General features: G+C 42.8%; 1 protein-coding gene and 2 long non-coding RNA genes across 8 annotated transcripts in view; 1 reads left to right on the top strand and 2 right to left on the bottom strand.

The window, feature by feature from the left end:
• The window catches only part of GCNT2 (glucosaminyl (N-acetyl) transferase 2 (I blood group)), an 87,081-nt gene that overhangs the window by 23,396 nt on the left and 36,982 nt on the right, over positions 1-26,703 (top strand). Inside the window, exon 1 of one of the 6 annotated variants that reach the window (XM_014844663.3) lies at positions 6,430-7,348. The exons of the other annotated variants lie outside the window; for them this stretch is intronic. Within the exon in view, the coding sequence (XP_014700149.1) occupies positions 6,430-7,348 (919 nt within the window). Of the gene's footprint in view, positions 1-6,429; positions 7,349-26,703 lie in introns of those variants that run through there. 6 annotated transcript variants of the gene reach the window in all.
• Positions 960-6,881, bottom strand: LOC106833465 (uncharacterized). The gene is made up of 4 exons (XR_006529854.2): positions 6,750-6,881; positions 6,390-6,603; positions 3,027-3,698; positions 960-2,247 (listed from the first exon to the last, which is right to left on the bottom strand). It is a non-coding gene; the product is annotated as an uncharacterized lncRNA (long non-coding RNA).
• Positions 11,585-25,936, bottom strand: LOC123287013 (uncharacterized). Its single transcript, XR_006529856.2, has 4 exons — positions 25,817-25,936; positions 20,785-20,899; positions 11,982-12,202; positions 11,585-11,862 (listed from the first exon to the last, which is right to left on the bottom strand). It is a non-coding gene; the product is annotated as an uncharacterized lncRNA (long non-coding RNA).

Here is a 26,703-nt window from a genome sequence, read left to right as displayed (position 1 = left end):
CAGGGGGTCATTGAGGAAACAATAAATAAAAGAAGTTTGGTCTCTCGTCCATTAGTTCTCAAACTTTGGTCACCAGACCTTGTTAGAAATGCAAATTATTAAGTTTCACCTGGATCTTACTGACCTCTGGGGGTGGGGGCCCTGCAATTTGTGTTTTAACAACCCTTCTAGTGATGAGATGTTAAACAGAAGTTTATAAACTTTTAATGTGAACTGTCCTTATCCCCAAGCCACAAATATACCTAGTCTGGCTGAATACTTTTAGAAACGAATGTTTTGGTAAAACAATAGTAGGTCCGTTATTCTTCCAGGGTTAAGCAGTTGATTTCCACATGTAAATGCAGTGGTAAGTTTCACCTTGAAATGTGAATTGGCTGTGAGTTATTTGGGGTGATTTATTTTTCATCTTCTAAGCCCCCAAATTTCAGGCTCTTCATATTTTTACTTGCTACGTTTATGCTACCAGAAGATTGCCGCCTATCTGCACATGCGCTGACATTTGCCTATTTGAATCTGTGTATACTGTCTTTTGCAAGTATTTGCTTAGCATCCTTCAGTATCCAGGAAGCGTTTCCATGATCCTTTGCCACATGAAAATCAGATGCAGATCACTTCAGCTCACATGATGATGATATGGTCTAGCATGACCGCTTTCTGGACCTGCCTTCCTGGGCCTTTAAAATTCTGTGTGTTAAACTTCTTCCCCCATCTGAGACGAGAATTTGAAATAATGCTTTGGGTTCCGTGATCTAGACAACAACTTCTTCTGTGACTAATTAGATGAATGGTGTAGAAAGTAAAATGATTGGGTCCCAGGAGAAGGTAATTTTCCCCAGTGAAGCCCATTGGAAGATTCCTCAGTTATCGGAGAATTGTTGTTTTAAAGTGATTTGGAAACGTCTTCTTTCTTCTTCTCTTTAGCATCATGATCATCAGGATTTAAAAAAAAACGTCATTCCATTTATAAACTGTCTGGCCACCCAGAGCAGAGTTATTTAATTGTCTGTCCAAAGTGAATGGATTCCCACCGTTCTCTGCTTTCCCATGAATTACTCTTAATTCGAGAGGAAAAAACAAATCCCTGTATTTTATAATTAAGAACGAACCCGAGTCATTTGACCTGCTTCAATAACAAAGCAAACCAAACAACAATGACCTTCCAGAGAACAGCCAGCAGAATTGATCCTCCCCTCGTTTACCTAACCTTAATCTAGCCTCTCAGTGCTGCTTCAACAAACTGTGTCCGAGCCAGGCCTTTCACTGCCCTTTTTGTTATTATTTAACATTATAAATCTAGTGTTTCTGCTCAAACCTGTGTACTCTCAATTTCCTTCCCAGCTAAAGGATAGCAGTTAATTGAGAATGGAGAAACAAGTCCCGGAACAATTATGAAAGTGTAATGAAGTTTGCATTAGTCCATGCAATTAAGCAAAGGAAGGCTGCACGGGGAGACAGAGTGGCGTGCTCCTTGGTCCATTTATCATTAGGTCTGTGTGGAGGCCTGCGCACACGGAAGAAGAGAGAACAAGCGCCATTGGTACAGTAAAACCACATCTCCAGATAACGAGAAATCAGCTTAAAAGAAAAAGTCCTGGAGGGCCCTCCGAGCCTATGCTGTTCTAAGCTATAAGCTAAAACAGCGGGCAAAGAGTGGGCTGAAAATTGTAGTTTTCAAATGCCCAGATGGTTCTGGACTCATTGAACAAGCGTTGAACGCAGTGTGTGTCAGGCCCTGGTGGGGCTGCTGGACTACGGTGAGAACAGGAGGCAAAAGCCCCTGCTCCCCTGGCGTCCACCTTCTCACCCTTCGAGGTCGTGGGTCTCTGATGGCGAAGTTTTTATCGGCTGCCACGCCAGAGAAGTTCTATATTCCCAACTCTCCCCGGGAAGTTTCTGCACATCGGGCTTAGTGTTTTTGTGTTCTTGCTCCCTCTTGTCATTTCTCTGCCTAGAAAGCTTTCTCCATGCTCTGAGTGTCTGAATCTACCGTCGGAAGCCCTTTCTTACCATCTCAGCCCCAGGGGAACTCTTTGTCTTCGGAGCTCCCACAAAATTTAGCGGATAGTCTCTTGTTCCGAACTGACCCATAGTCTTCCCCATTTGGTTATATTTTCAGCTGTCCATGTTCTGAATCCTGGTAAAGAGAGACTCTCCTACAGGACAGGGGCCATTCCTCACACTTCCTGGGTTCCATCACTGCTGCTGAGTGGATTCATCTTATACATATTGAATTACAGCTCATTTTAGCTGGAAAGAACCACAGAGAACATCCCTTTAAAAGATGAAGCAAGGAGGAACGCCTAAGAACACATAATCAGTTAAAGGTAGAAAGTGAACTAGAACCCGGGGCTCCTGATTTTTGTACCATGCCCTGTTACTAATATTATGGGAGTTAATGGGCAACCCTTCCTTGAACCACAAGGGAAAACACGTCTTGCGTGGTTTCTTCGAGAAATATGATTAAAAGTTGTGTGTGTTTTTTAATGTCATTTAATCTACCTGGTCAATCAATCTGGTCAGAGGTGGGTTTTTTTGTCAAAATAGAAGCTACTAGTTGCTCTGTTCCCAGTTCTAGTTAAGAGCACATTTACCCATGGGCATCTGAAACCATGGAGGATGTAGGCTCCATTCACTCTTTCATTCGTTCGTTCAACACATATAAACAGGTAAATAAATAGTATAAATAAAATAATGTACATATTTCTACTTTACAACATTGGGGGAATGGAAAAATAAATCTAGACTTTCCACTAATTCCCAATCCATTAATTCCTTAGTGACTCTGGGACTTTAAATCCTTCTCCTATCTTTATTTCTTTAAGAAAAAACTCAAATAATGCAGTATCTGAGGTTCTGTGACTCTCTCCAGGACTAGGGTCTCGTCAGAGCCTTGGAATTGTTTCTAGGAAATGGTAACGAAGGCATGGCTAGTACCTTTACTTCATAGCTTACGAGGCTTTATTTACATTTAATGTTATTATTAAGATGTGCAGTATGCATTTATGGGCTGACGTGGCCTTTCTCACCATGATTTATTTTGCTCGTACTCCTCGTCCACTCGGCACGCGTTGCCTGGGAGAGCTCCTCCACCTTAAGCCTTGGTGATACTCCTTTGGCAACAATATAAAGTGCAGGTCTTCGAGCATGACGACAGCTGCCGCCTCCCTCAGCGCTCGAGCCCAGCAGGCAGCACGCTCTGCAGTGCAGCCCCCTTCAGCGCCTGCTTCTTTAGTCTGGAGCGTCAGGCAGGTGTCTTCTGGCCCCTGCACACAGGAAAGCCTACAGGTGCTGAGGTGTCAGAGGACATTCTTTTCCGTCTTCGATTATTTTAATTTCATTGAGATTCCGAGTCTTCCATCATTTCAAAGGAAGGGCACCCTCTTCATTTTGGAGCTGTGTCTAGATAGCTTCATAATCGGGAAAAAAAATTCTTTAATGTACCAAAAATAAAGACTTCTGAGCAATAAAGAGTGAGCTTTTAAGGTGGCCTCAGGGGGAGGGTAAACGTGTCTAGCCTGATTAATTGGCTAGTTCGGGAATAACTGCTTCCAAAGTGAGCGACAAGGCATGGTTGCTAGGCCTCCAAGTGTCGACCTTGTCGTTGCCTGCAGTCAACGGCGGGTCGCAAGGGCTGAACTGCTCAGTCTCAGTAGCAAAAAAACACATGGTGTCCGTTCTCGATTAGCAGGTCGTGTGGCCTATTAGGTAGAAAAGATGACAGGTAACAGCCTTTCTCTACTGCAACATGCGGTTTTTTAAAAAAGCTCTCCTGGAGGGATTTTTAATAGCCAAGGACAGCCAGAAAGGCAGAGAGGAAAAACAGCTGTGTTTTCGTCACACAAACAATGCCATTTGAAGTAATGGGTTCAATACAGAAGTATTATGAAAGTTCCTAATTTGGCTAGCGTCTGTATTTTCTTAACATAGCAACATTATTAATGTCTGTCCCCTAAGCCTGTGTAATTCTGAACCCCCGTGTTGTTGGCCAGTTGGAAATAGTAATATAAACAGAATCTATTGGCTTCATTGTTATGTATCTGTGCACTGAACACTTTGTCAACCTGCAAATATTTTAAATATTTTAATATTCATTCTAAACCAGAAGGCATTGCCAAAATAGATTCTGAAATTAACCTTTGCTGTTTTGAAACAGAATATATAATAAGCTAATATTTAAAGGTATTATGTGGAAAAAAGAAGCTTGGGATTGAATTTTCCACGATCCTGAACTTTAGGTCATTCTCCTCACTCTACTCCATAGAAACACTAAGAATTAGATGAATCTGCTCTGTGCATATAATGGCTACATTTTCTTTTTCTGTTCTGGCTAAAAATTCAAAGGTGGGTTCTGTATAGAGTTTATTTGCAATGGGTCTTAGGAGAGTTTAGTACGGGAGAGAGCAAAATAGTGAATAAAAAATGAGAGCAATGAAAGCTAGAAGAATGAACAGCCACAGGGTGCCCAGGAAGTGGGGTGTCATTCAGCTGGAGTTTAGATGCCTTGAATCGTGGGGCATAGGCTTTGGTTTTCCTACCTAGGCTGCATGCAGGAGTCAGCATATTATCTTACTAATTCCATTAATAGCGGGATAAAGGCTTCCAAAAGGAAGGAGAGAAAGCACATTAAAGGACATTATTTCTTCATGGAGTGAGGCGGGGTTCAATCTCCATTGTGAGTTAATGCTATAGGGTGAAGCCTCTGAGGTGTTCAGTGCAGACGGGTGGTCAGGGGAAATGTGAAGGCATGCAGTAGTTGCACTGATGTTTTAGAAGTGGTTTTTTTTTTTTTTTTTTTTGAGGAAGATTAGCCCTGATTTAACATCTGCTGCCAATCCTCCTCTTTTTGCTGAGGAAGACTGGCCCTGAGCTAACATCCGTGCCCATCTTCCTCTATTTTATATGTGGGATGCCTGCCACAGCATGGCTTGCCAAGTGGTGCCATATTTGCACCCAGGATGCAAGCTGGCGAACCCCAGACCGCCAAAGTGGAACATGCACACTTAACCGCTGCGCCACCGGGCTGGCCCCAGAAGTCTTTTTAAATAAGATACATTAATCTATATTAAAAAATAGCTGATGGAGGAGGGCCAGCCCCGTGACCTAGTGGTTAAGTTTGGAACACTCTGCTTTAGTGGCCTGGGTTCCGTTCCCGGGCGTGGACCTACACCACACATCAGCAGCCATGCTGTGGTGGCGACCCACATACAAAATAGACGAAGATTGGCATAGATGTTAGCTCAGGATGAATCTTCCTCAGCTGATGGAAAAGTGAAAGGTTGGAGATGAGAATCTTCTAAGTAAAAGACTGTGGTACTCCTTAGCCAAAGCACTACTATTTATAAAGAGGGTGAAACAATATTCATTTCCTAGGTGGTCGATAAGCTTAAGTGGGCAGGTATAAAGCACCTCTCTGAGTATTAGATGATGTTCTCTGGGTGGTTATACCCTCTTGGTCCCCTAATCTGAACACCATTTGTGCCCAGGATTCACCTTCTTTCCAGTGAAGTTTTACAGTCTCATCTAAATCAGGGGCTGTAACTCAGGACTCATTCATTTGACCTCCACATTCTATGACAAGCACCACAGTCGATGCTGGAGGTGGGAGGAGAGGGGCTGTCCCTAATCTCAAAGTGTCAGGACCAGGAGCCCCACAGTTTCAGATCCCCGAGGACTAGAACTCCTGGAGGCTCTTGTTTTAGTTTCTAAAACAAGTATTATTTTCTGAAACAAGGATGGGGCAGGGCCGGAAAGCATTCCAAAGGAGCCGGGATGGATGAGGTTTTCTTTTAGTCTATAGCTTGTCCTTTCAGCTATTTCTTCATTAACGCAGTGTATTAGAATGGAGCCTACGTTGTACCCCCTGGACAGTACTGGAAGAGTGGAGGAGTCAGGTCGTGGATCATTGCCATGAGCAACAAGAGTGGGTGAGAGCCGCAGCCTGTCGGATGACTAGCAGGAAACGGGGTGTCTGCCAGAACACATCATTTCAACTTTGGCTCTCACTGCGCTAATTCTCTGAATGGCAATAACAAGAGGGGGGAGAAAAAACCATGGGAAATGAAAGAAAAGAGATCTGAGAAACTCAATCTGCGGGGGGAAAGGAGTTACCAGAGTTTTAGTGAAACAGCGAGCAGATGCAAGCGGGAGGCAGAGGGAGGGAAAAAGGTTGGGCTTAAGCAACCTGCTACTGCGGTTTAGACAAAGGCGGTTTGATTGAGGCAGAGAAGAGGCGGGATCAGTTGCTAATATCAGCATGGGGAGAGAGCCAGCAGCTGGACTCCCGGGACGAGGCTGAATAAACTCACAGCGTCTCCTTCAGGGTAGAAATTACTGGAGTATGTACCAAAATAAGAACCCAGAGAAAAAAGTAAGTTTGGGAAAGGACTTACAGATTTTGACAGTCTTTGAAAGCTCGCTCCTCTTTGAGGCATGCGTTCGTCGATGCGTTACCTCTTTATAGTTTCTGTTTCTTGTGTAATCATTTTTATCGTGTTCTATGTGTTTAATTCTGGGGGAGAGCAAAGCTTCCAGAGGCTAAATAACTCGGACACTTTGATGCTGAGTCAGGTTTGCACATCCTTTATCAAAGGCAAGACGCCTTTCCTGTGGAGAGACAAACTAACGATATATGAGAAGTCTTCTTGCAAAGAATACTTGATCCAAAGCCACTATATCACAGCCCCTTTATCTAAAGAAGAAGCTGAATTTCCTTTGGCGTATACAATGGTCATCCATCACAATTTCGATACCTTTGCAAGGCTCTTCAGAGCTATTTACATGCCTCAGAATGTCTACTGTGTTCATGTGGATGAAAAGGCGACAGTCGAATTTAAAGATGCGGTGCAGCAATTACTGAGCTGCTTCCCCAATGCTTTCCTGGCCTCCAAGATGGAGCCAGTTGTGTACGGCGGGATTTCCAGGCTCCAGGCGGACCTGAACTGCATCAAAGACCTCGCGGCCTCGGAGGTGCCATGGAAATACGCCATCAACACCTGTGGGCAGGATTTCCCCCTGAAAACCAACAAGGAAATAGTTCAGTATCTGAAAGGATTTAAAGGAAAAAACATTACCCCAGGAGTGCTGCCCCCAGCTCATGCCATTGGACGGACTAAGTATGTCCACCGAGAACACCTGGGCAAAGAGCTTTCCTACGTGATAAGAACCACCGCCTTGAAACCGCCTCCTCCCCATAATCTCACCATTTACTTTGGCTCTGCCTATGTTGCTCTGTCAAGAGAGTTTTCCAACTTTGTTCTCCATGACCCACGGGCTGTTGATTTGCTCCAGTGGTCCAAAGACACCTTCAGTCCTGATGAACATTTCTGGGTGACACTCAATAGGATTCCAGGTATGTGAGAGTCCGTATTTCACATGCTAGTGATATGCCATACGTGGAAGGGGTTTTCAAGAGCCTGCTCATTTTATTTGAAGTATAAGATGAAAACTGAGATCTATAGTTCTCACCCTAATCCCTTCTGAACGCAGAATGATGTCCTTTATGTGATAATACAATATTCTAGCATGGCCAGATAATGCCTGTCAGTGGTATTGCCTTGCATTTCATCATGTATTTTTGCATTCATCATCTTATTAAGTCTTTACCACAATAGGTATTATTGTTATCAGTCCCCAGGGGTGGTCTTTTTTCCCCCCAAATTGGTCAAACTTGCTCTAGCCCCGGGGCCTTTGCCTTGACCATTCTCCTGCCTACCCCTCAGACCTTCACAGGCTCCTTCTCATCAGCTAGATGTCGTCAGCTCAGACAAGCTGAGCTGACCCCCCACCTCATTTTTCCTTCAAAGAGTTTATTACCATCTGGAATTATCATATTTACTTATTTGCATAAGTTTGTTCTCAGCCTCCTCTGCATTAATTCCATGAAGTCAGGTCATTTTCTGTCTTGTTCATTGCTGTATCCTCAATGCTTAGAACACACAGTAAATGCTCAGTAAATACCTATTAGAAGAGGGAATGAGGGAATGAATGGCAAAGCCTGAGGCTTTACTCCGGCACCACAGCTGTCTCCCTAAAGCCCAGGGAGCAGAGAAGTGTTTGGACTCATGCATGCACCATATTATTGGTATAGACCTTTTTAAAAATATGTGTGTTTTACTTCAGATAAATAATGAGATTCTAGGAGAAACTCCTTTCTTTCTCACCCAAACATTTCTACCTTTACTAATGGACCAGATCAGTTATTTTTAAAACTATATAAAACATGATAGGATTCCTTCTGAAGGAAACAGCATGCTTTGGGCTCAATGAAAAATACAAAATGGATCTCTGATGAACTCGACAGCATTATTATAGCAAGAGAAAAGAAATCATTGTTCTCATTTTTGGGGTGCTGCCAAGTTGGAAATGCTGGTAGGTGCTCCCAGGCTGCAGGGCAGAGTCTGCTGGACGATAAACACACTAGCATTCTCTGGAAAATACCATGTTTGGGCTCTGAGTCCCAGGGTGACTGGCCTGGTGAACAGGGCTTGCTCTTAGACTGTGTGTTCTCTGTTTCCTGACCTCCCTATCACTATGGCCACCATCTTTTCACCTTTTATCTGTTGTTGCCATCATTGGCATATAATTTGGGTACTTAGAGGCTGATTTTCATACTCAAATATTTATTCCATTTTCTTTTCTTTTTTTTTTTTTGCTCAGGAAGATTTGCCCTAAGCTAACGCCTGTTGCCAATCTTCCTCTTTTTGCTTGAGGAAGATTCACCCTGAGCCAACATCGGTACCAGTCTTCCTCTGTTTTGTATGTGGGTCACCACCTCAGCATGGCTGCTGACAAGTGGTGTAGGTCCACGCCCAGGAACTGACCCTGGGCTGCCGAAGCAGAGCACACCAAACTTAACCACTAGGCCATGGGGCCGGCCCCTTCCCTTTCTATTGGTATTAGCCATGTGGTTCCTTAGATATTGTACTGAGATCAAGGCATTTCATAACTTAGCAAAAGCCTGAATTGTCACTTTTTTTTAAAAAAAAAGGAGAAACATGGGTTTTGGTTAGTGTTAAATGTCTATGATTACTTTGACCGAAGGATGGTCAGTCTTATCAATGTCAAATCAATATAAGAAAATCAAGGAAAAAGAATCTCTCACCCTCCTTTTTCTTTTCTTAGCCCCCTTCTCCTTTCCAGTCCTAGTCAAATAAACAAGGTGGGAGAGCAAGAATGATACCTACAGAGGGGCAGGAGAGAAAACCGTTCTTGCTGTAGGTTTGTGGTGTGGCATGCTGACTTCTGCCCTCTCACAGTGACAGTATGACCCCATGTAAAGCGCATAACCTCTTGGAGCCTCAAATCTCCCTGGCTACAAAATGAGGGCCCAGGTAGCAAGACCCCTTCATTCCTACTCAGGCTTTCTGTGCAGAAGACATGATGCCCAGGACCACATAAACACCTAGTACGCGGCTCTCAGGAACTTGTAGAAAGGTGGAAATTCTGGGGAGTCTGGACTCCATGTTGCCCATTAGCTTTGGCAAATGCTTGCATTTGCCTTGTAGGAAATTGGAGGCGAGAGCTCTGTGAAGAGAACATCTCTCTGGAGAGGAAGGCAAACACCGCCCATGTCATTGGTCTGTTCGGTCTGATTCTGCAAGAGATGCTCTTCAGGATTAACATGACATTTGCTGCAGCTTTGCCTCCTTCCTTTCTTAGACTCTGGATGGCAGCCTGGTTCAGGGAGAAAGCAAGATATCCTGCTTGTAGATGGGGCATTCCTGAATTACAAGTGATTTAAAGAAAACAAACCATCAAACTAGCCCCAGTGTTGGATTATCTCCATCTTCAAAGGCTATATAAATGCAGACACACGCTCCAGTAACTCCACTGGTTTTATGCTTGAGCCTCCTTTGTGACTTATGATTTGGGGTGTGAATCTGGGTTTTTATGACTGGACAGCCTTTAACCATATCATCCCTTCTATTTTCAATGTCACGTTTTAAGGGGAGAAATCCTTTGGTAAAAATAGCGTAAACATCTTCTTTTGCAAACGTGCAACTACAGATAGCACTGTTCTTTTCCTCCCTCAAAGATGTCTTCTCTCTTTCTCTCAAACATCCTAAATCAAAGTATTTGTTTTAGAAAGACCCTGTGCAGGTGTGTCAGATTCCCCCAAACACCCACAAGAGTAGGAGGACCAAGAAAAGAATTAGCCCCTTATAATTAGATGATAAGAGAAGACAAGGGGAAATGGTTTAAAATTGGTAACACTCAATAGAAAGGATATTCACGGAGTCAGCAGTAAATCACGTGTCTTCACACTGCTTTTTATTTTTTTTTTTCACGTTGTCTTTCTATTGAGAAAATGACTTCTTTCTGGGTTTTCAACTCTCAGGGTTTCTCCCTACTGAGTTAGAATTAGAAATGGTGATAGAAGGGGCTGGAGAGGACCTTTGTGCCCCAGTCTTATATTCCTCTTCAGGGGAGGCCAGGCAGAGTGACTCTCATTCCATCCTGTGTGGCTCATGTACAGACGATTGTCTAGACCTCTCTCTCTGGCCATATGCTGAAAGGAGGCCCTCCAGGAGCACAAATTTCCCATGCTGCAGACCGTTAGTCTCTGATAGGAGTAGCTCACCCTGAATTCTGGTGCATCCTTGTACTTTCTAACTTAGGTCTTTGTAATGGTTGTTATATGTCACCTTAAGAAAAGCCCCTTTTCTCTAGCTTTTCTTTTTTTGTTTTTTGCATGGAAAGATTCACCCGGAGCTAACATCTGTTGCCGATCTTCCTCTTTTTTTCTTTCTCGCTCCCCAAAGCCCCAGTGCATGGTTGTAGATCCTACTAGTTCTTCCATGAGAGCCACCGGCACAGCATGGCAACTGACAGACGGGTGGTGTGGTTCTGCAATGGGGAAATGAACCTGACCACTGAAGTGGTGAGAGCGCCGAAAAAGCTGTTACGTCCCTTGGGTTTTTTCCCCTCACTGCATAAATTTGTTCTTTTGAAATTTTGCTCATGCGTTATTCTGACCTTTCTTGTGCCATGATGCTTTTTTTTCCATAGGAATGTTTTCATTTGCTTCTCTTCCTTTTTCCATGTTGTATACATTTTTTTTTCAGAGCCGCTTTGTGACATAAATTTATCTCAACCTTAGAAGTGACCACATGGTCACGTTTCCTCATTTTTCAATTCTAAAAATAGTGTGTTTCCTACTTCGATTTAGACTTTTTTAACTTTGAGTTTTATTTACATGTGCACATTATTTGGGAGTGTGTTATGACCCTTTAAGTTGCAAGTGACAGAAATGCAGCTCACAGTTGCTGAAACAGACACCAGAACTGAGTGAGTCACAGAACTGAGATGCTCAAGAAGGGGCTCCAGGGGCTGGCCTGGTGGTGCAGCGGTTAAGTGCGCATGTTCTGCTTTGGCAGCCCAGGTTTCCCCGGTTTGGATCCCAGGTGCAGATATGGCACCACTTGGCAAGCCATGCTGTGGTAGGCGTCCCACATATAAAGTGGAGGAGGATGGGCACAGATGTTAGCTCAGGGCCAGTCATCCTCAGCAAAAAGAGGAGGATTGTCAGTAGTTAGCTCAGGGCTAATCTTCCTAAAAAAAAAAGGAGGGGCTCCAAATAAAGTTGGATCAAGAGGGGAAACAATATATTCAGGACTCTTTCTTGCCAGCTCAGCTCTGCAGGGTGACCAACTGTCCCTGTTTGCCCAGGTCTGAGGGAGGGTCTTGGGCATGAAACTTTCAGTGCTAAAACCAGGAAAGCCTCAGGCAAACTAGGATGAGTTGGTCCCCCTATCTCTCTGCCTCCCTCTCTCTGTGTTGGCCTCATTCAGGCAGGTGCTCCCCACATGGTGTCAGAGATGGCCAGACGTAGCTCCCGGTGCTTGGTTCTGACAGCTGGCACTCCTGGGGGAAAAGAAACTCTTTGACCTGATAGTCCAGCAACAGCTCAGGGGAGTCCTCAGAGTCATCCTGCTTGGTCCAAATCCCTAAGCAAATCAAGGGGAGGAAGAATGCTGACCAACCTTTCTTGGGTCGCTTTCCCACCCTAGAGCCAGAGGTGAGGGGCAGGCTACTGTGGAGGATGGTTCCTCAGAACGGTGCTGGGCGGACAGAAGCACACGTGGTGGAGGATGGTTCCTCAGAACGGTGCTGGGCGGACAGAAGTACACGTGGTGGAGGATGGTTCCTCAGAACGGTGCTGGGCGAACAGAAGCACATGCCCCCTGCAAGATGGTTCCTTCACCTGCAGGCAGAGAGCCGTTAGTGAGCATCCCCACAGGACCTTAGAGGGGCAGGATTTAATGAGATTTATAGCTCTAAGCACTTGAGCAATTTTAACTTGGAGAACACAATTGAAAGTACTACTGTTGAAGTGGCTTGATCTCAACAAGCATACGCCTTTTCCACTATAAAAACGTATTTAATAATGTTCCTCTATTATATTTCGATAGTACTTAGTTTGCAAAAGGATTTTTTATATATTATCTCCTTTAGTCCTTATAAGAACTCTATAAAAGAAGGACTATTCTCCCCATTTGCAGATGAGAAAATTTAAGATTAAAATCTGTGACTTGTCCAAAGACAAATATTGCATATACCTAGCAGGAAATAAGAATGAAAAGAGGGGCTGGCCGGGTGGCGCAGCAGTTAAGTTCGCTCGTTCCGATTCTTGGTGGCCCGGGGTTCGCCAGTTTGGATCCCAGGTGTGGACATGGCACCACTTGGCAAAAGCCATGCTGTGCTAGGCATCCCACATATAAAGCAGAGGAAGATGGGCATGGATGTTAGCTCAGGGCCAGTCTTCCTCAGCAAAAAGAGGAGGATTGGCAGCAGTTAGCTCAAGGCTAATCTTCCTCAAAAAAAAAAAAAAAAAGAGTAAAAAGAAACATCTAGGAAAAGGATAGGTGGGACTTATGACATACATTTAGATTAAACTGAACCTAGTTTTACAGATGCTTATTTAATTATTGTAATAACTGCAAGTATTCAGAAGATGAAATGTAGCTAAATTCTGAGTCTTATTAAGCTTGTGGAATGATTATATAATGGACCCACCCCAGAATTTTCTCTCTTGTTCCTTATGTCATCTTGATAGCCCATCTTGCCTGGAACTTTTGGCTTTTTCAAGTAAGCAGAAAGTTCAGGAAAGATGAGGGAACTGATGTTTACGGAACATCTGCCTATAGGTCTGCATTATCTCACTTTATCTTCACAAGAATCCTGTTTGGTCGGTGCTTAAATCCACATTTTACAGACATGACGATGGGATCAGAGGGGTGGGTAATGGCCCTGCCCCAGAAGCAGGGAGCGCAGTAAATGAGAGAGCATGCTCCACAGGCACCTCAAATGCTACTCACTCAGAACTCAACTCCTGCTCTCACCTTTGTATGCCCCGCTCTGCCATTTACAAGCTGTGTGACCTTGGATAAGTTACCTAAATTTTTGGGCCTCAGTTTCCCCATCTATAAAATAGGCAAAATAATAATATTTATATCAAGTATGTGAGGCTTAAATGAGTTGGACCAGTGCCCAGCACATATTTTCAGTGTTAGTTTTTATTATTGTTGTTGTTATTATATTTTTCATCTAGAAAATGGATATTCATTCAATAAATATTTATTGAGCACCTAGACACTATTGGATATAGTAGCAAATAGGACAAGTAAGGCCATACCTCTCATGGAGTATTTATTCTAGAAGGGGGAGACAGATAATAAAAAGTAGACAAGCTAATTGGAGATTATGCTAAGAGCTATGAAGGAAAAGCAGGCTGATGCAGGAAGGGACCTACTTTAAATGGGGTGAGTCAGGGAAGGCTTCTCGGCAAAAGTGGCTCATCACTGGTGCCTCTTAAATGAGAATGAGCCAGCCATGCGCTTGGCAAAGAGGTTCCAGGCAGAGGGACTGGGGATTGCCAAGGCCCTGAGGTGAGCCGGAAGAGCAGCCGGTGTGGCTCCAGTCGAGAGAGCGAGGGTGAGGGCTGGCCTGGCATGAGGCGGGCAAGGCCCTTGTGTGAAGGCCACAGGGACCACATGATGTGGCAGCACCACGTTCCCAGGGTTATTGGCAGAAGCAGCAAGGATGATGGCTGCAAGTGCTTGGCATAGTGCCAGGTGCAGAGTAAAGTCAAGAAACTGGATCTGGCCGTTGGCCTCCTCACCATTTCTGGTGCTGCCATCCATCTCTCTTCCTCTCTCTCCTTCAGTAGTCTAATTTCTTTCTAACTACTTTTCTGACTCCGTTCTCAGCCTGCTTTAACACCTTCTCCACAGTGACAGGAAGACCTTTACAAAAATGCACATGATCACATCTCTCTCCTTCGTAGAAACCTTCTGAGGATCCCCATTACCTCAGCGTAACATCCTGGCCCCTTCACTGGGCACGGGGAACTCATTGCAATCAGGCCGCTTGGCCTTTCTAGTGCCGTTTTTAACTATGCACCCCATCCCATATGGCACCCCAGCTCTCCTAGTTGACTTGTAGGTCCCAAATGTGCCACTTCCAGTCTGCCTGCCTCAACTCATGCCACTCCCCAGCCAGGATGCTCTGAAATGCTCTTCCTTCCTTTCCCTCATCTGACTGACACGTGCTTTTCTTTTAAGCTTCAGCTTGGAGTCACATTCTCTAAAAAGCCTTTCCTCCTTCTCACTCCCGTGGCCTCGCTCCTGTGTCACGTTGTACTATTATCAGTCCTGCAGCACTGTTTGTGTTCCCCGGGACCTTCTAGACTGAGCTTCAAGGAGACACCTGCACCTGCTAGTTTTTGTTTCCCTTATACCACACAACCCCCAGTGCATGAGCCAGGCTCAGTACAATGGAGTCCCAGCTCGTATTCATTTAACTTGCACAAACTCAACTGTATTCACACACACACACACACACACAGCATGTAAGATTAAACGGTTTTGGCCATCCCACCCTACCCTCCATTCCAACCAATACATCTGGGATTCAGAGTGAGCATGAGGTTAAATAAGGATTTTGCTTGTTCTCATGATGGGCTTGGTTCCCATGGCTCACTAATGTTAAAGATACAGTGTGCATCTCATAACATCACTGCTCAGCTCGAGCCAACTTCTTCATCTGGTGCTCATTAGAAGGATCCATCATCTGGACAGAGATTAAGGAGAAAATTGGCCATGTTGGAATTATGGAGATACTCTGTGTCATCTTAATGTGGAATATTCCCAAGAGATTTCTCCAGAGGAATTTTACTTGTATGTTGTTTTCCTTTTACATACTGACTTTGCAACCTAACTTCCCTTTAGGATGTACACCTTCTCTAAATATTGATTGACTTTATTGAACAGCTAGTAATTAGCAAAGTCAGGGCACAAATTCACATCGTCTTTCTTCTAATCCAGAGTTCTGTCCCCCAGTCACAATGCAGTGTATAGAATCGTTCTTTTCTAAAAGAGGATCTGAATAGATATTTTTCCAAAGAAGACATACAGATGGCCAACAGGCCCATGAAAAATGTTCAGTACCAGTAATTATTAGGGAAATACAAGTCAAAACCACAATGAGATATAACCTCACACCCATGAGAATTGCTATCATTAAAAAGACAAGAAATAAGCGTTGGAGAGGATGTGGAGAAAAGGGAACCCTCATACGCTGCTGGTGGGAATGCAAACTGGTGCAGCCACTATGAAAAACAGTATGAAGATTTGTCAAAAAATTAAGAACAGAACTACCATATGATCCAGCTATTCCACTGCTGGGTATTTATCCAAAGAATACAAAAACACTAATTTGAAAAGCTATTTGCACCTTTATGTTCATTACAGCATTATTTATAATAGCCAAGATATAGAAACAACCTAAATGCCCATCAACAGATGAATGGATAGAGAAGATGTGTTGTATATATACAACTGAATATTGTTCAGCCATAAAAAAGATGAAATCTTGCCATTTGCAACAATACGGATGGAGCTTTAGGATATTATGCTAAGTGAAACAAGTCAGACAGAGAAAGACAAATACCGTATGATCTCACTCATAGATGGAATATAAAAAACAAAACAAATGAACAAACAAAACAAAACAAAAACTCGAAGCAGACAACAGATTGGTAGTTACTGGAGGGGAGAAAGGGTGGGGGGAAGGAAAAATGGGAAAAGGGGGTCAATTGTATGGTGATGGATGGAAACTAGACTTCTGGTGGTGAGCACGCTGTAGTATATACAAAAGTTGAATTACAATGTTGTGCACGTGAAATCTACATAATATTTTAAACCAATGTTATCTCAATCTAAAAATAAATACATAATAAAAGTCATTTTTACTTAGGAAGGCAGATAGGGCTGGAGCGCTATGAAGAGAGAATTATCAAAGACTGAAGCCAGCAGTCTTGGAGCAATACTTGGTCATAGAACTTTGAGCTATGACTCCAACATTATGAAAAAGCTGTCATGTCGCCAAATGTGTTAAAGGGCAATTGCTTTTATAATCCCTCTTTGAAAAACTTGTATTTAAATGGATAATTCTGTGCTTTCCCTATTCTTAGTTACTGATTATTGAATGGAGACTTGGATAATAATTGATTTTAGAGCCACTGTTCTCTGTGAAATTTAGAATCAGGAAATGTAAGTTTTCAGTAAACATTCCCCTTGAGTCTTTCCTCAGTTTGCTTTTTGGCTCTTCCTGTTCTTTCTCCCTTGATGCTCATTTACGTCTGTAGCTCAACACCATTTCTGTACTGATGAACGCTAACCCTCCACCATGCTCCTCAGGCCTTCTCCCACATTTCTCCTTGTCTTTTGGATATCTCTTCCTGAGGTTCCCATTGGCACCTGCTGACATGCTCCCCCATCCATCTCCCTACTCCCCATAAACTCACTTCTCCAGAATCTCTGTGGCTGGCACCACTGTTCTCTGTGTTGGCCAACTTCCCCCTTCCAGGCCCCGATATCTAATCAGCGCATTCTGTACATTCTGTCCATGATGGGTTCCTAGTGAGTCTCACCGTTCCCATCCCTATCACTACAGCTCTAATTCCCGCCCATCGTGCCTCTCAAGTAGATTGTTAGAACTCGTCCAAGTGATCCCTCTGGCCCAAATCTCCCTCTTCAAACCATTCTAACACTCTTGACATATTTTCCTTTTAAAGCATAGCTCCAAGAATAACTTCTCAATCCCAAAAGCTGCAGGGAGTTTCAACAGCTTATTGAATTATTCAGCATAAACATGTCAACATGGGGTATTGGATATCAACAGATCCTTGCTGGATGTCACCTATCAATTCCCACTGCTGCCTTCCCTGGAAGGGACACTCCGGAAAAACCACCGTGCCGTATATTCCTGCACTGGGTACTTTTCTTCATGTCATTCTCTTCACTTGTGCCATTCTCCTCCATCTCTCCCATTTACATAATGGCCTTAATAGGTCGGCATTCAGTGCCTCATCGTTTAGGAAGCTTTTCCTATCTTTTCTTTTTCAATTGTACACTTTTGGAAACCTTTATTTTAACTCCCTTTTCGTCATTTTATAATCTTCTTGGCATTATAATTATGAATGTGAATATCAAATTACCCTGTCAGGACTACAGCAGGCCCCCCTTATCCATGGCGGTATGTTCCAAGACCCCCAGTGGATGCCTGAAACCAGGCATAGTACTGAACCCCATATATACTATGTTTTCTCTTCTACATACATACCTATGATAAAGTTTAATTTATAAATTAGGCACAGTAAGAGATTAACAACAATAATAAAATAGACCAATTATAATAATATACTGTAATAAAAATTACTGTAGATCTTAGCAACCTCAGCATATGATTTTTTTTCTTTCCTTATTAAGTCGAAAACTTTTGTCTTTTCACTCAAAGGGAGCAATTTATGGCTTCTCTTTGGCATATCCGAATTGCCAGCATCACTGCTCTTGCACTTTGGGGCCATTATTAAGTAAAATAAGGGTTATTTGAACACAAGCACAGCAATACCATGACAGTTGATCTGATAACCAAGATGGCTGTTAAGTGACTAACAGGCGGTAGTGTACACAGTGTGGACCCGCTGGACGAAGGGCTGATTCACGTCCCAGGTGAGACAGATCGGACCAGCATGAGAGTTCATCATGCTACTCAGAATGGCACACAATTTAAAACTTCTGAATTGTATAGTTCTGGAGTTTTCCACTTGATATTTTTGGACCATGGTTGACCATGCGTAACTGCAACCTCAGAAAGTGAAACCGTGGATAAGGGGGGACTCCTGTATAATCTTTTCGGGGTTTTTTATATCTTTAGCAGCCCAACGTAGCAAGCAGCCAGTGGGATAAGAATAGATATTTCTTGAATTGAGTCAAATGGAAATAATTTTAATATGCCCCTCAGCACTGCTGTCCACTCAGCTACAAATCATCACCCCCCTTTGCCACCACCCTCATCACCACACACAACGCACATACACAGCTTAGATTACTTTGCCAAATCCTGAGGGCTTGGCTTTACATAGCATCTTCCATCATGTTGAGCTTTTCTGGGAATTTTCTTGGTCTTTTTTGCCTCTAGTCAACAGCAATGGGACTGTTCTCTCTCCTTCAGTTCTTCCAAAGCATCTTGCTCATCTTGGGAATACTCCTCCATGTCACGCTCATCCTGGGGGCAACAGTGGCTCAAGCCAGTCTGTGCTTCAATCCGAGGCCCACCATCCGGTGCCAAATGGGCACCGAATTCTGCACCACAGAAGTAAAAAGAACAGCTCAACAGCAGCGGACCCTGCTTTAAAGACCAGATCTGGGTTTTGATGAGGCTGCTTCTTTGATGGAACTAACCCATCATTTGGTGAAGCAAATGACCCTACTAAGATTTTTACTGATTCTTTGTTTCTGAGGTGGACAATTTGCAGTCTTAGAAAGCTACATCCAAAGCAGCCAATATTACTTTCCTAACTAACCATTTCTCTTTTTTTATGTATTCATTACATTTATTTTCGTAACTACATCATTATACGTTGTTTGACTTTAATCCATTTGGACAAAGAATCATGGGAAAGTAATGCTGACTGAATGTAAGGTAAAGAAGGCAAACATTTCAACCCAGTTTTTCCATGAACATCGATTATCCGATTTAATGCAGACCCAAGGCCATATATTTTTTAGAGGTAGGTTCTACTTCCATTCCAGATTCTCTTCATGTAAGATCATAAAAATACAATCCAATGCCCAATTTAAAAATCGCACCAGCCCATATTAACACAGACAGCTCCCAATGAAGGACAAGAAAAGCTAAATCAGGCGTCAGTAGGGCCTAACTAACCATTTCTTAATGTAGTTATTCAGTGACAGATCTGCCCACAAGCCTCTCTTTCTCTCATCCTCTGACTTGCACAATATGTGGCATTCTTTCCCAAGATGCTTTTGGACAAAGCCATGAGTGGCAGAAAGTTTTTCCCAAATGTGTTTACCTTTCTTTAAATTGAGATATAATTGACAGAGAACATTAGTTCCAGGTGTACAACGTAATGATTTGGTATTTGTATATACTTTGAAATGATCAGCACAGTAAGTGTAGTTAACACCCATCACCGCACAGTTACAAAATTTTTTTCCTTGTGATGAGAACTTTTAAGATTTACTCTCTTAGCAACTTTCAAATATACAATATGATATTATTAACTATAGTCACCATGCTGTACTTTACATTCCCAGGACTTATTTATTTTATAGCTGGAAGTTTGTACCTTTTGACCTGTTTCACCCGCTCTCTACCCCCCACTTTTGGCAACCACCAGTCTGTTCTCTGTATCTATGAGTTTGTTTTTTTGTTGTTCAGACTCTGTATATGAGTGAGATCATATGGTATTTGTCTTTCTCTGTCTGACTTATTTCACTTAGGATAATGCCCTCCATGTTGTCACAATGGCAAGATTTCCTTCTTTTTTAATGACTGAACAATATTCCGTTGTGTATATATACCACATTCTCTTTATCCACTCATCCTTTGATGGACACTTGGGTTGTTTCCATGTCTTGGCTATTGTAAATAATGTTGCAATGAACATAAGGGAGCAGATATCTTTTCAAGTTAGTGTTTTTATTTCCTGTCAGGTAAATACCCAGAATTAGAATTGCTGGATCATACGGTAGTTTTATTTTTAATTTTGGGGGGACCCTCCATACTGTTTTCCATAGTGGCTGCACCAATTTACATTCCTGTCAGCAGTGCACAAGGGTTCCCTTTCCTCCACATTCTTGCCAACACTTGTTATCTCTTGTATTTTTAATAATAGCCATTCTGACAGGTGTGAGAATAATATCTTATTGTGGTTTTGACTTGCGTTTCCCTGATGATTAGTGACGCTGAGCACCTTTTCATGTGCCTGTTGGCTATCTGTATGTCTTCTTTGGAAAAATGTCTTCAGATCTTCTGCCCATTTTTTAATTGGATTATTTGGTTTTTTACTATTAGGTTGTATGAATTCTTTATATATTTTGAATGTTAACCCTCTATCAGATACACGATTTTCAAATATATTCTCCCATACAGTTGGTTGCCTTTTCATTTTGTTGATGGTTTCCTTTGCTGTACAGAAGCTTTTTAGTTAGATGTAGTCCCACTTGTTTAGTTTTGCTTTTGTTGCTTGTGCTTTTGGTGCCTAATCCAAAGAATCAGAACCAAGACCAATGTCAAGGAGCTGACTGCCTGTGTTTTCTTCTAGGAGTTTTATGGTTTCAGGTCTTATGTTCATGTCTTTAATCCATTTTGAGTTGATTTTTGTGTATGGTGTGAGATGGTGGTCTCTTGCATGTGGCTGTCCAGTTTTCTCAATACCATTTATTGAACAGACTCTCCTTTCCCCCCAAATATATTTACCTTTTAGCCACTTCAGTGCCATGTTTTCAGAGAATGGATGGTTGCAGGTTATGCTTTCAGAGTCTTTGTCCTTGAACTTGGTACTTCCATGATATTCATTCCCCATAATCTTTCTCTTCGGCCAAATTTAAAAGATCAGAACTTAGTGAAAACATTAGGGGAAAAAGCTGTGATCTTTACTAAGCAAACCAAAGATACTCAGACCATCCTAATGGAATTAGCTTCCTGACATGATTAGTCCCCTCTTCTAGATGTTTCCTCTTTAGCCACACCACCCCCAGTCCTCGCATATTTCCTCGTTCATTGAAAATCTGTAATTCTGTCCTCAGTTGAAGTTAGAGCTACTTCTTTGAGCTCCTTGTGGTTCTACAGCAGGAAGGCCCTCCTGCCAAGGACTCCAAATGGCGTCCATGTTCCACGCGGAAACTGCCCACCTGAGACTCTGAAGTCCGGCTACGTGTTGGGTGGTCTCCTGGAGAGGCTGAACACCTCCCTGTCTGGTTTCTCCTCTCCCAGGACTTTGGTCTGTCTGAGCTAACTGCCCTCCACTCCACCTCCCAGCCTCCTTGGTCAGTTAATCTTATCACATTTTGGAATTTCCCATGCACTACTGAGTCTAAACAAAACTCCCTAATGCAGCTTTCCCATAAAAACAGCCCCCTTTCTATTCTGCACAGAATCTAGCATAATCACAGCATTTTAGAGCTGAAAGAAGCCTTCGGGAGCACCTAGTTCCAATCCCGACAATGTGCAGATTTGGAAATTGAGAGTCAGAGAGATCAAATGGCTGGTTGCTTATGATGCTCTGTAAAATGAATTAACATTTTCTGATTTCATTGCCCATTGATTATAAATATTAAAATAAGCATTTCCATTCATGAGACCCCTATTTTTCTATTAATCCCCCCTTTACAGAAAGATTTCTCAAGTCACGTGTGGTGTGGAGGGAGAGGACTTTAGATCCAGTTGACAGTGTAATAACAGTTAATTTCCTTTTAGGTTCTCCCATCATTATTTAAGCTGTGACTAAGACATTCTTAGATCCACTGGGGAACATCTGTGTAGTTAGAATGGTTTAAATGCTTTCTTTTAGGTTGACTGTAAAGCTACCCCACATATGTCAATCATTTTGTCCCCATGCCTCAGTGGTTCAGGGACATGTGGAGAAGGGACGTGTAGGGTTTTTATGCATTACAGTTTGCAGACTTTTGATGATCTGCATGCTCCCCCCATCCAGATAAATGGTTTAAACATTTCTTTTCCTTCCACACTGATCAGTTATTGAATACCCTTTAGTTAGTATACCTTTCAGCAGAGAGTGGGTAGGGCTGATGGTATATAGGATGACCGATCCATCCTGATTTGTCCAGGATTTCCTAGTTGTAGCTCTGACAATCCCATTTCCTGTGAAATCTCTCAATCCTGGGCAAACAGGGACAGTGCTGCCTCCACATACTCCTGCTCACCTTACCAATGACCAGGTCATCTCGTGATCAGGAATTAGTGCCCTAGATATTTATGTTCCACAGAACAGCACTGATATTTACTGGAAGAAAACTATAATTGAAACCACTCAGTTATGTTGGTTACAACACATTGAAGACACATTAAAGAGTAATGATCAAAACTACACTATCAGCCATGAGGGCCCTAACCAGAGCAGACCAGGACTGAGCCTACTCCATTTATAGCAATTTTTCCATAGTTTTTGGGGAGAAACTATAAAGGTTAAGGGTGTCATATAAAAGGATGGATTGGTAAATATAAATTTGAATCTAAAACCACTTCAAGCAATGGGAGAATCAAATGCAAAGATTGTCTTCAGTTAAGTACAAACACAGGACATATCTTGGAGGCAAATTTGTTCCAGCTTTAATTTCTAAGAAAACAGAAAACATCTGCCTTTTGGGATTTGTAACAAACTGTCTAAAGTCAAGTAAATGACGTCCTGTGGGAAAGAAGCTAGTATGACAGTGGACTGAATAAACTGAAAATGAGTCAAGAATGTAATAGGGCTATTAAAATTAGAAGTTGGAGGAAACTACTGCCTATCTCTATTTTAAGACTATTCTGTTTCCATTTATCTGAAAATGCTCAGAAGATAAAGACAATCTTCAAGATACAGATCTCTGGCAGCAGCTGAATTGTAAAGTGCTGTCTTTTAGTAGAAATACCATTCCACTGCAACCTCAATTCAACATTCAAAAAATATGGAGGTGGAAGAGTTTGGGGGATATTTTGTATGAGAAAGGTTCCAGAAGAACATCCAGATCTGGACACACCTTGGACATGCAAAGTCTTTTCTTCATGAATTTGCAATCTTTTGTTCTTAGAGGAGACACTTGCAAACAGAAAAGCACAGAAAGACAAATAGTCACCTATTCTTTTCCTTGAAATTTAACAGGATATATCCAAAGATAAAATTTTTGATTGCGGTTTTTTTGTTTTTTGCTTTTGTTTTTGTTTCAGCCCTTAGAGTTAAATCTGGGCAATTAACCCCAGAGGGAAAGAAATTTGCTACTCTCAAGTAGGCTGCTAGGGAGTAGAAAGAAAGCAGTGTGGTCCTACAACAATGCAGTAAGGTGGGGTGGCGTTATGTGGAATAGTTTGGGGTAAAGGTACAGAAAGCTTCTTAGCCAGACTTCCACCACTTGGGTAGACTTTCTACTTCTCCTTTTTTCTTTTCTTTCTTTCTTTTTTTTTTTTTTGGTGAGGAAGATTGACCCTGAGCTAACATCCATGCCAATCTTCCTCTATTTTTTATATGGGACGCCTGCCACAGCATGGCTTGATGAGTGGTGTGTAGGTCTGTGCCTGGGATCCAAACCTGCGAACCCTGGGCCAACGAAGCGGAGTGCACGAACTTAACCACTGTGCCACCAGGCCAGCCCTTCTACTTCTCCTTTTTTAAAATTAGGAAACTAGCGCACAGTGATCTCAAGAAACTTTCTCCGGGTCACATAGTAAGCAGCAGAGCCAGATTTAAACCCTGCTCCAAAGCCTTGGTCTTCACCACCAAGCTGCATATTTGTCTCTGTCATCAGCTTTTCTCAGGGTGCACCAGCAGGCTGGCTCTCTGAAGAGGTAACAGAGTCAGATACAGTTGAAAGAACAGGTTCAAGAGGCTGTGATTGGGAATGAGGGGCAGTTCCCCTACCCTGGGTGCGGGGAGAGGGCAGAAGAGACTGAAGCTGCCCATGATAATGAGGGCCTTGAGGCCTCCTGCCTGTGCCCTGGCATCTTTCAGGGGCAGAGCGACCCCTCCAGCACAGCTGTTCTACTTCACTAAACAGACCTAGGAAGGTGGATGGGGTTCTTAGGGTCCCAGGTGAGCCGGGTCTGGCAACAGAAAGAGAGATGCCTTAAGATTTGTTGATCACTTCTTACTTGCAAGACATTATTCTAAGCTGTTTTTATGCACTGACTTGTTTAAATCTCTTAAGAACCCTATGAGGTCAGTGTTCTTAACATCTGCATCATATAGGAGAAGAAAGGAAACTGGGGCACATAGTCACACTCTGCGCTATAACCCAGATGGTGTACATCAAGGGGCTTCAGGCAGATACAAGGATGATCAACATTACTGTTTTCCTTCATATCACATTTCTTCATCTTGAAAAATAAAGAAATTATAGGTCATTGCAAAGACTCTGATGTTGCAAAATTTAGGCCTGGAGGAACATGATCATAATCTAGAGCAGAGATCAGCAAACTACATACAGCCCACGGGCTAAATCTGGCCTATTTTTGTACTGCCCATGAGCTATGAATGATTTTACATTTTTAAGTTGTTGAAAAAAATCTCAAAAGAAGACTATTTCATGACACAAAAATTATATGGAATTGAGAGATCGATGTCCATAAATAAAGTTTTAGCAGGACACAACCTCCTGTTGTTATGGCGACTTCCATGCTTCAGTAGCAGTGTTCAGGGGTTGTGTCGGAGACCAAATGGCCCACAAGCCTAAAGTCTTTACCACCTGGCCCTTTACAGAAAGAGTGATGTTGCCCGATGTTGAATCATGTGGTAAACATATCACCTAACATTTTTTTAGGAAAAAGTTTTGTCATAGATGTGAGTTTTCTAGCTAATTGAAAGCCTACCCTTTTGTGCACAAAACAGTTAATTAAAAGAACCTATTTTGAATAAACCTATTCCAGAAATGCCTTTTTAAATAGAATATGCAGAATGTATGTATAGGATATATATGAATACATTTATATTTCTGTTTCACTAAATGTTAGTACTCTGCTTGTTTTCAAAGATGGTCTGGGTTGGCCCAGTGTCTGTACTGATCGCCACAGTTTTCAAGCCTTTCATAGATATTAACTTATTTGCTAATTATAAATACTAGAGGTAGTGGTTGAAGGTAATAAGATGGTCATTGAGCTACACAAATGCCAGTCATCCATTAATTGAATGGTCCTGCCTCGCTCTGCTTTCGGAGTTTTTCTTGAATCCATTTCATTCTCAGACCATCACCTGTTGCTGACAGTAGGCTGCCCGAATCTACCAGTCCTACATCGCTCTTCTAATTTGTGACTTCTTATCTGCTTAAGTCTGAGAAAGTTTGCTATGATTGTGTCTAAACTAAGAGTCAATAGGCTAAGCCTCAAGAGGGATTCAAAGTCCATGGCCTTTGATGCTTAAAGCAAAGATGATAAACTGGCATCCCGAGGGTCAAATGCCATCTTCAGAGTGGCTATGCATGCATGCACTCGTGTCTTCAAACTTTGTTAATTACTTGATAATAGTCAAAGAGTTTGGGAATTTTCTTTTGGTAAAATTCAGATTTCTCTCTTAAAGTATCTGAAGAGCTGGGAGCCCTGGGCCCATGATCTAGCGTGGCATTAATTGCTGGCGTTGAGAGGCAGCTGCTTCCTTTAGGTGGGACGATGGCTCTTGGCCAAGGTCCCCACCCTCCCTCAACGTCCTCGACGCCTTGGCCAAGTGTTAGCTGCCACTTGTGAACTCATTAGCCCTGTTTTTCCTCCCCTCCACTAGCTTCACTTACTTTTTTCACTTACCTACCTGTACACATCTGAGTGTGTGCACCGGGCCTACAACGTGTGATCATTATTTTGGTTCCTGGGAGGCCTCTTCTTGTTTACTCTCTGTGTCTCGTTTGCGACTGAAGTGTGTGAGGTTGCCAGACTGATGGAACCAAAGCCTTAGTTGGGGAGCAGGGTGCTGTAACCTGTAGGGAGGTGAGAGGACCCATCAAAAAGCAGTGCCTTGATTCAATAGCACTCATTACGCCGAGAGAGCAGTCTGAGGGAGAGGAGAGCTATCAGGACTTGGGAACAAGTCAGGCCCGGATGCCAGCCCCGCCCCCACGAAACCAGCCTCATGCTGGCCTTTGACAGCCCTGCGGGAGTGGACGCACCACTCCTGTAAGGTTAATGAAAACTAAGTGACTGTAACAGAGAAAAGACCTGCCTTGTTCTCAGAAAGCCCCAGAGAGCCTGGCCTTTTGATTTAATGTTTGGCTGAACTGATTATGTGTTGTTAGCTGCTGTCCTTGTGCTGTCTCCTTGTTTGTGACAGTAAAGGTTATCCTGGGGCATGAGGGAGGCAGGGAGCAATACAAAAATGTCCACTTGATGACAGTTTTCAATATGTTAAGCCAGCTAGAGTAAACGGAGCAGACATAATGTCCTGGTTGGAAGTTAATAGCTTAGCCTGCCCAATTATTTGCTAGAAGAACATGCCTGTTCAGTTACCACAGATACCAGGCAAAACAAACCTACTGCTGGGCCAGCCACTAAAAAGGCATCACATTCTAATCTCAGGCTGTTCATCGAAACCATCGCAAATAAGGCAGGACAGACTATGGAAGTGTTTTTTTTGGATACTGCTGTTTTGGACTGTAAAGCGTGTTGCATACCACTCCACCCCCTATGTGCAATCTGCTTTGA

The sequence above is a fragment of the Equus asinus genome, chromosome 8 (genome assembly GCF_041296235.1).
Source record: "Equus asinus isolate D_3611 breed Donkey chromosome 8, EquAss-T2T_v2, whole genome shotgun sequence".
NCBI classification, from domain to species: domain Eukaryota; kingdom Metazoa; phylum Chordata; class Mammalia; order Perissodactyla; family Equidae; genus Equus; species Equus asinus.
Note: the sequence above shows the minus strand (reverse complement) of the source record. Positions and strands in the feature narration are given on the sequence as shown.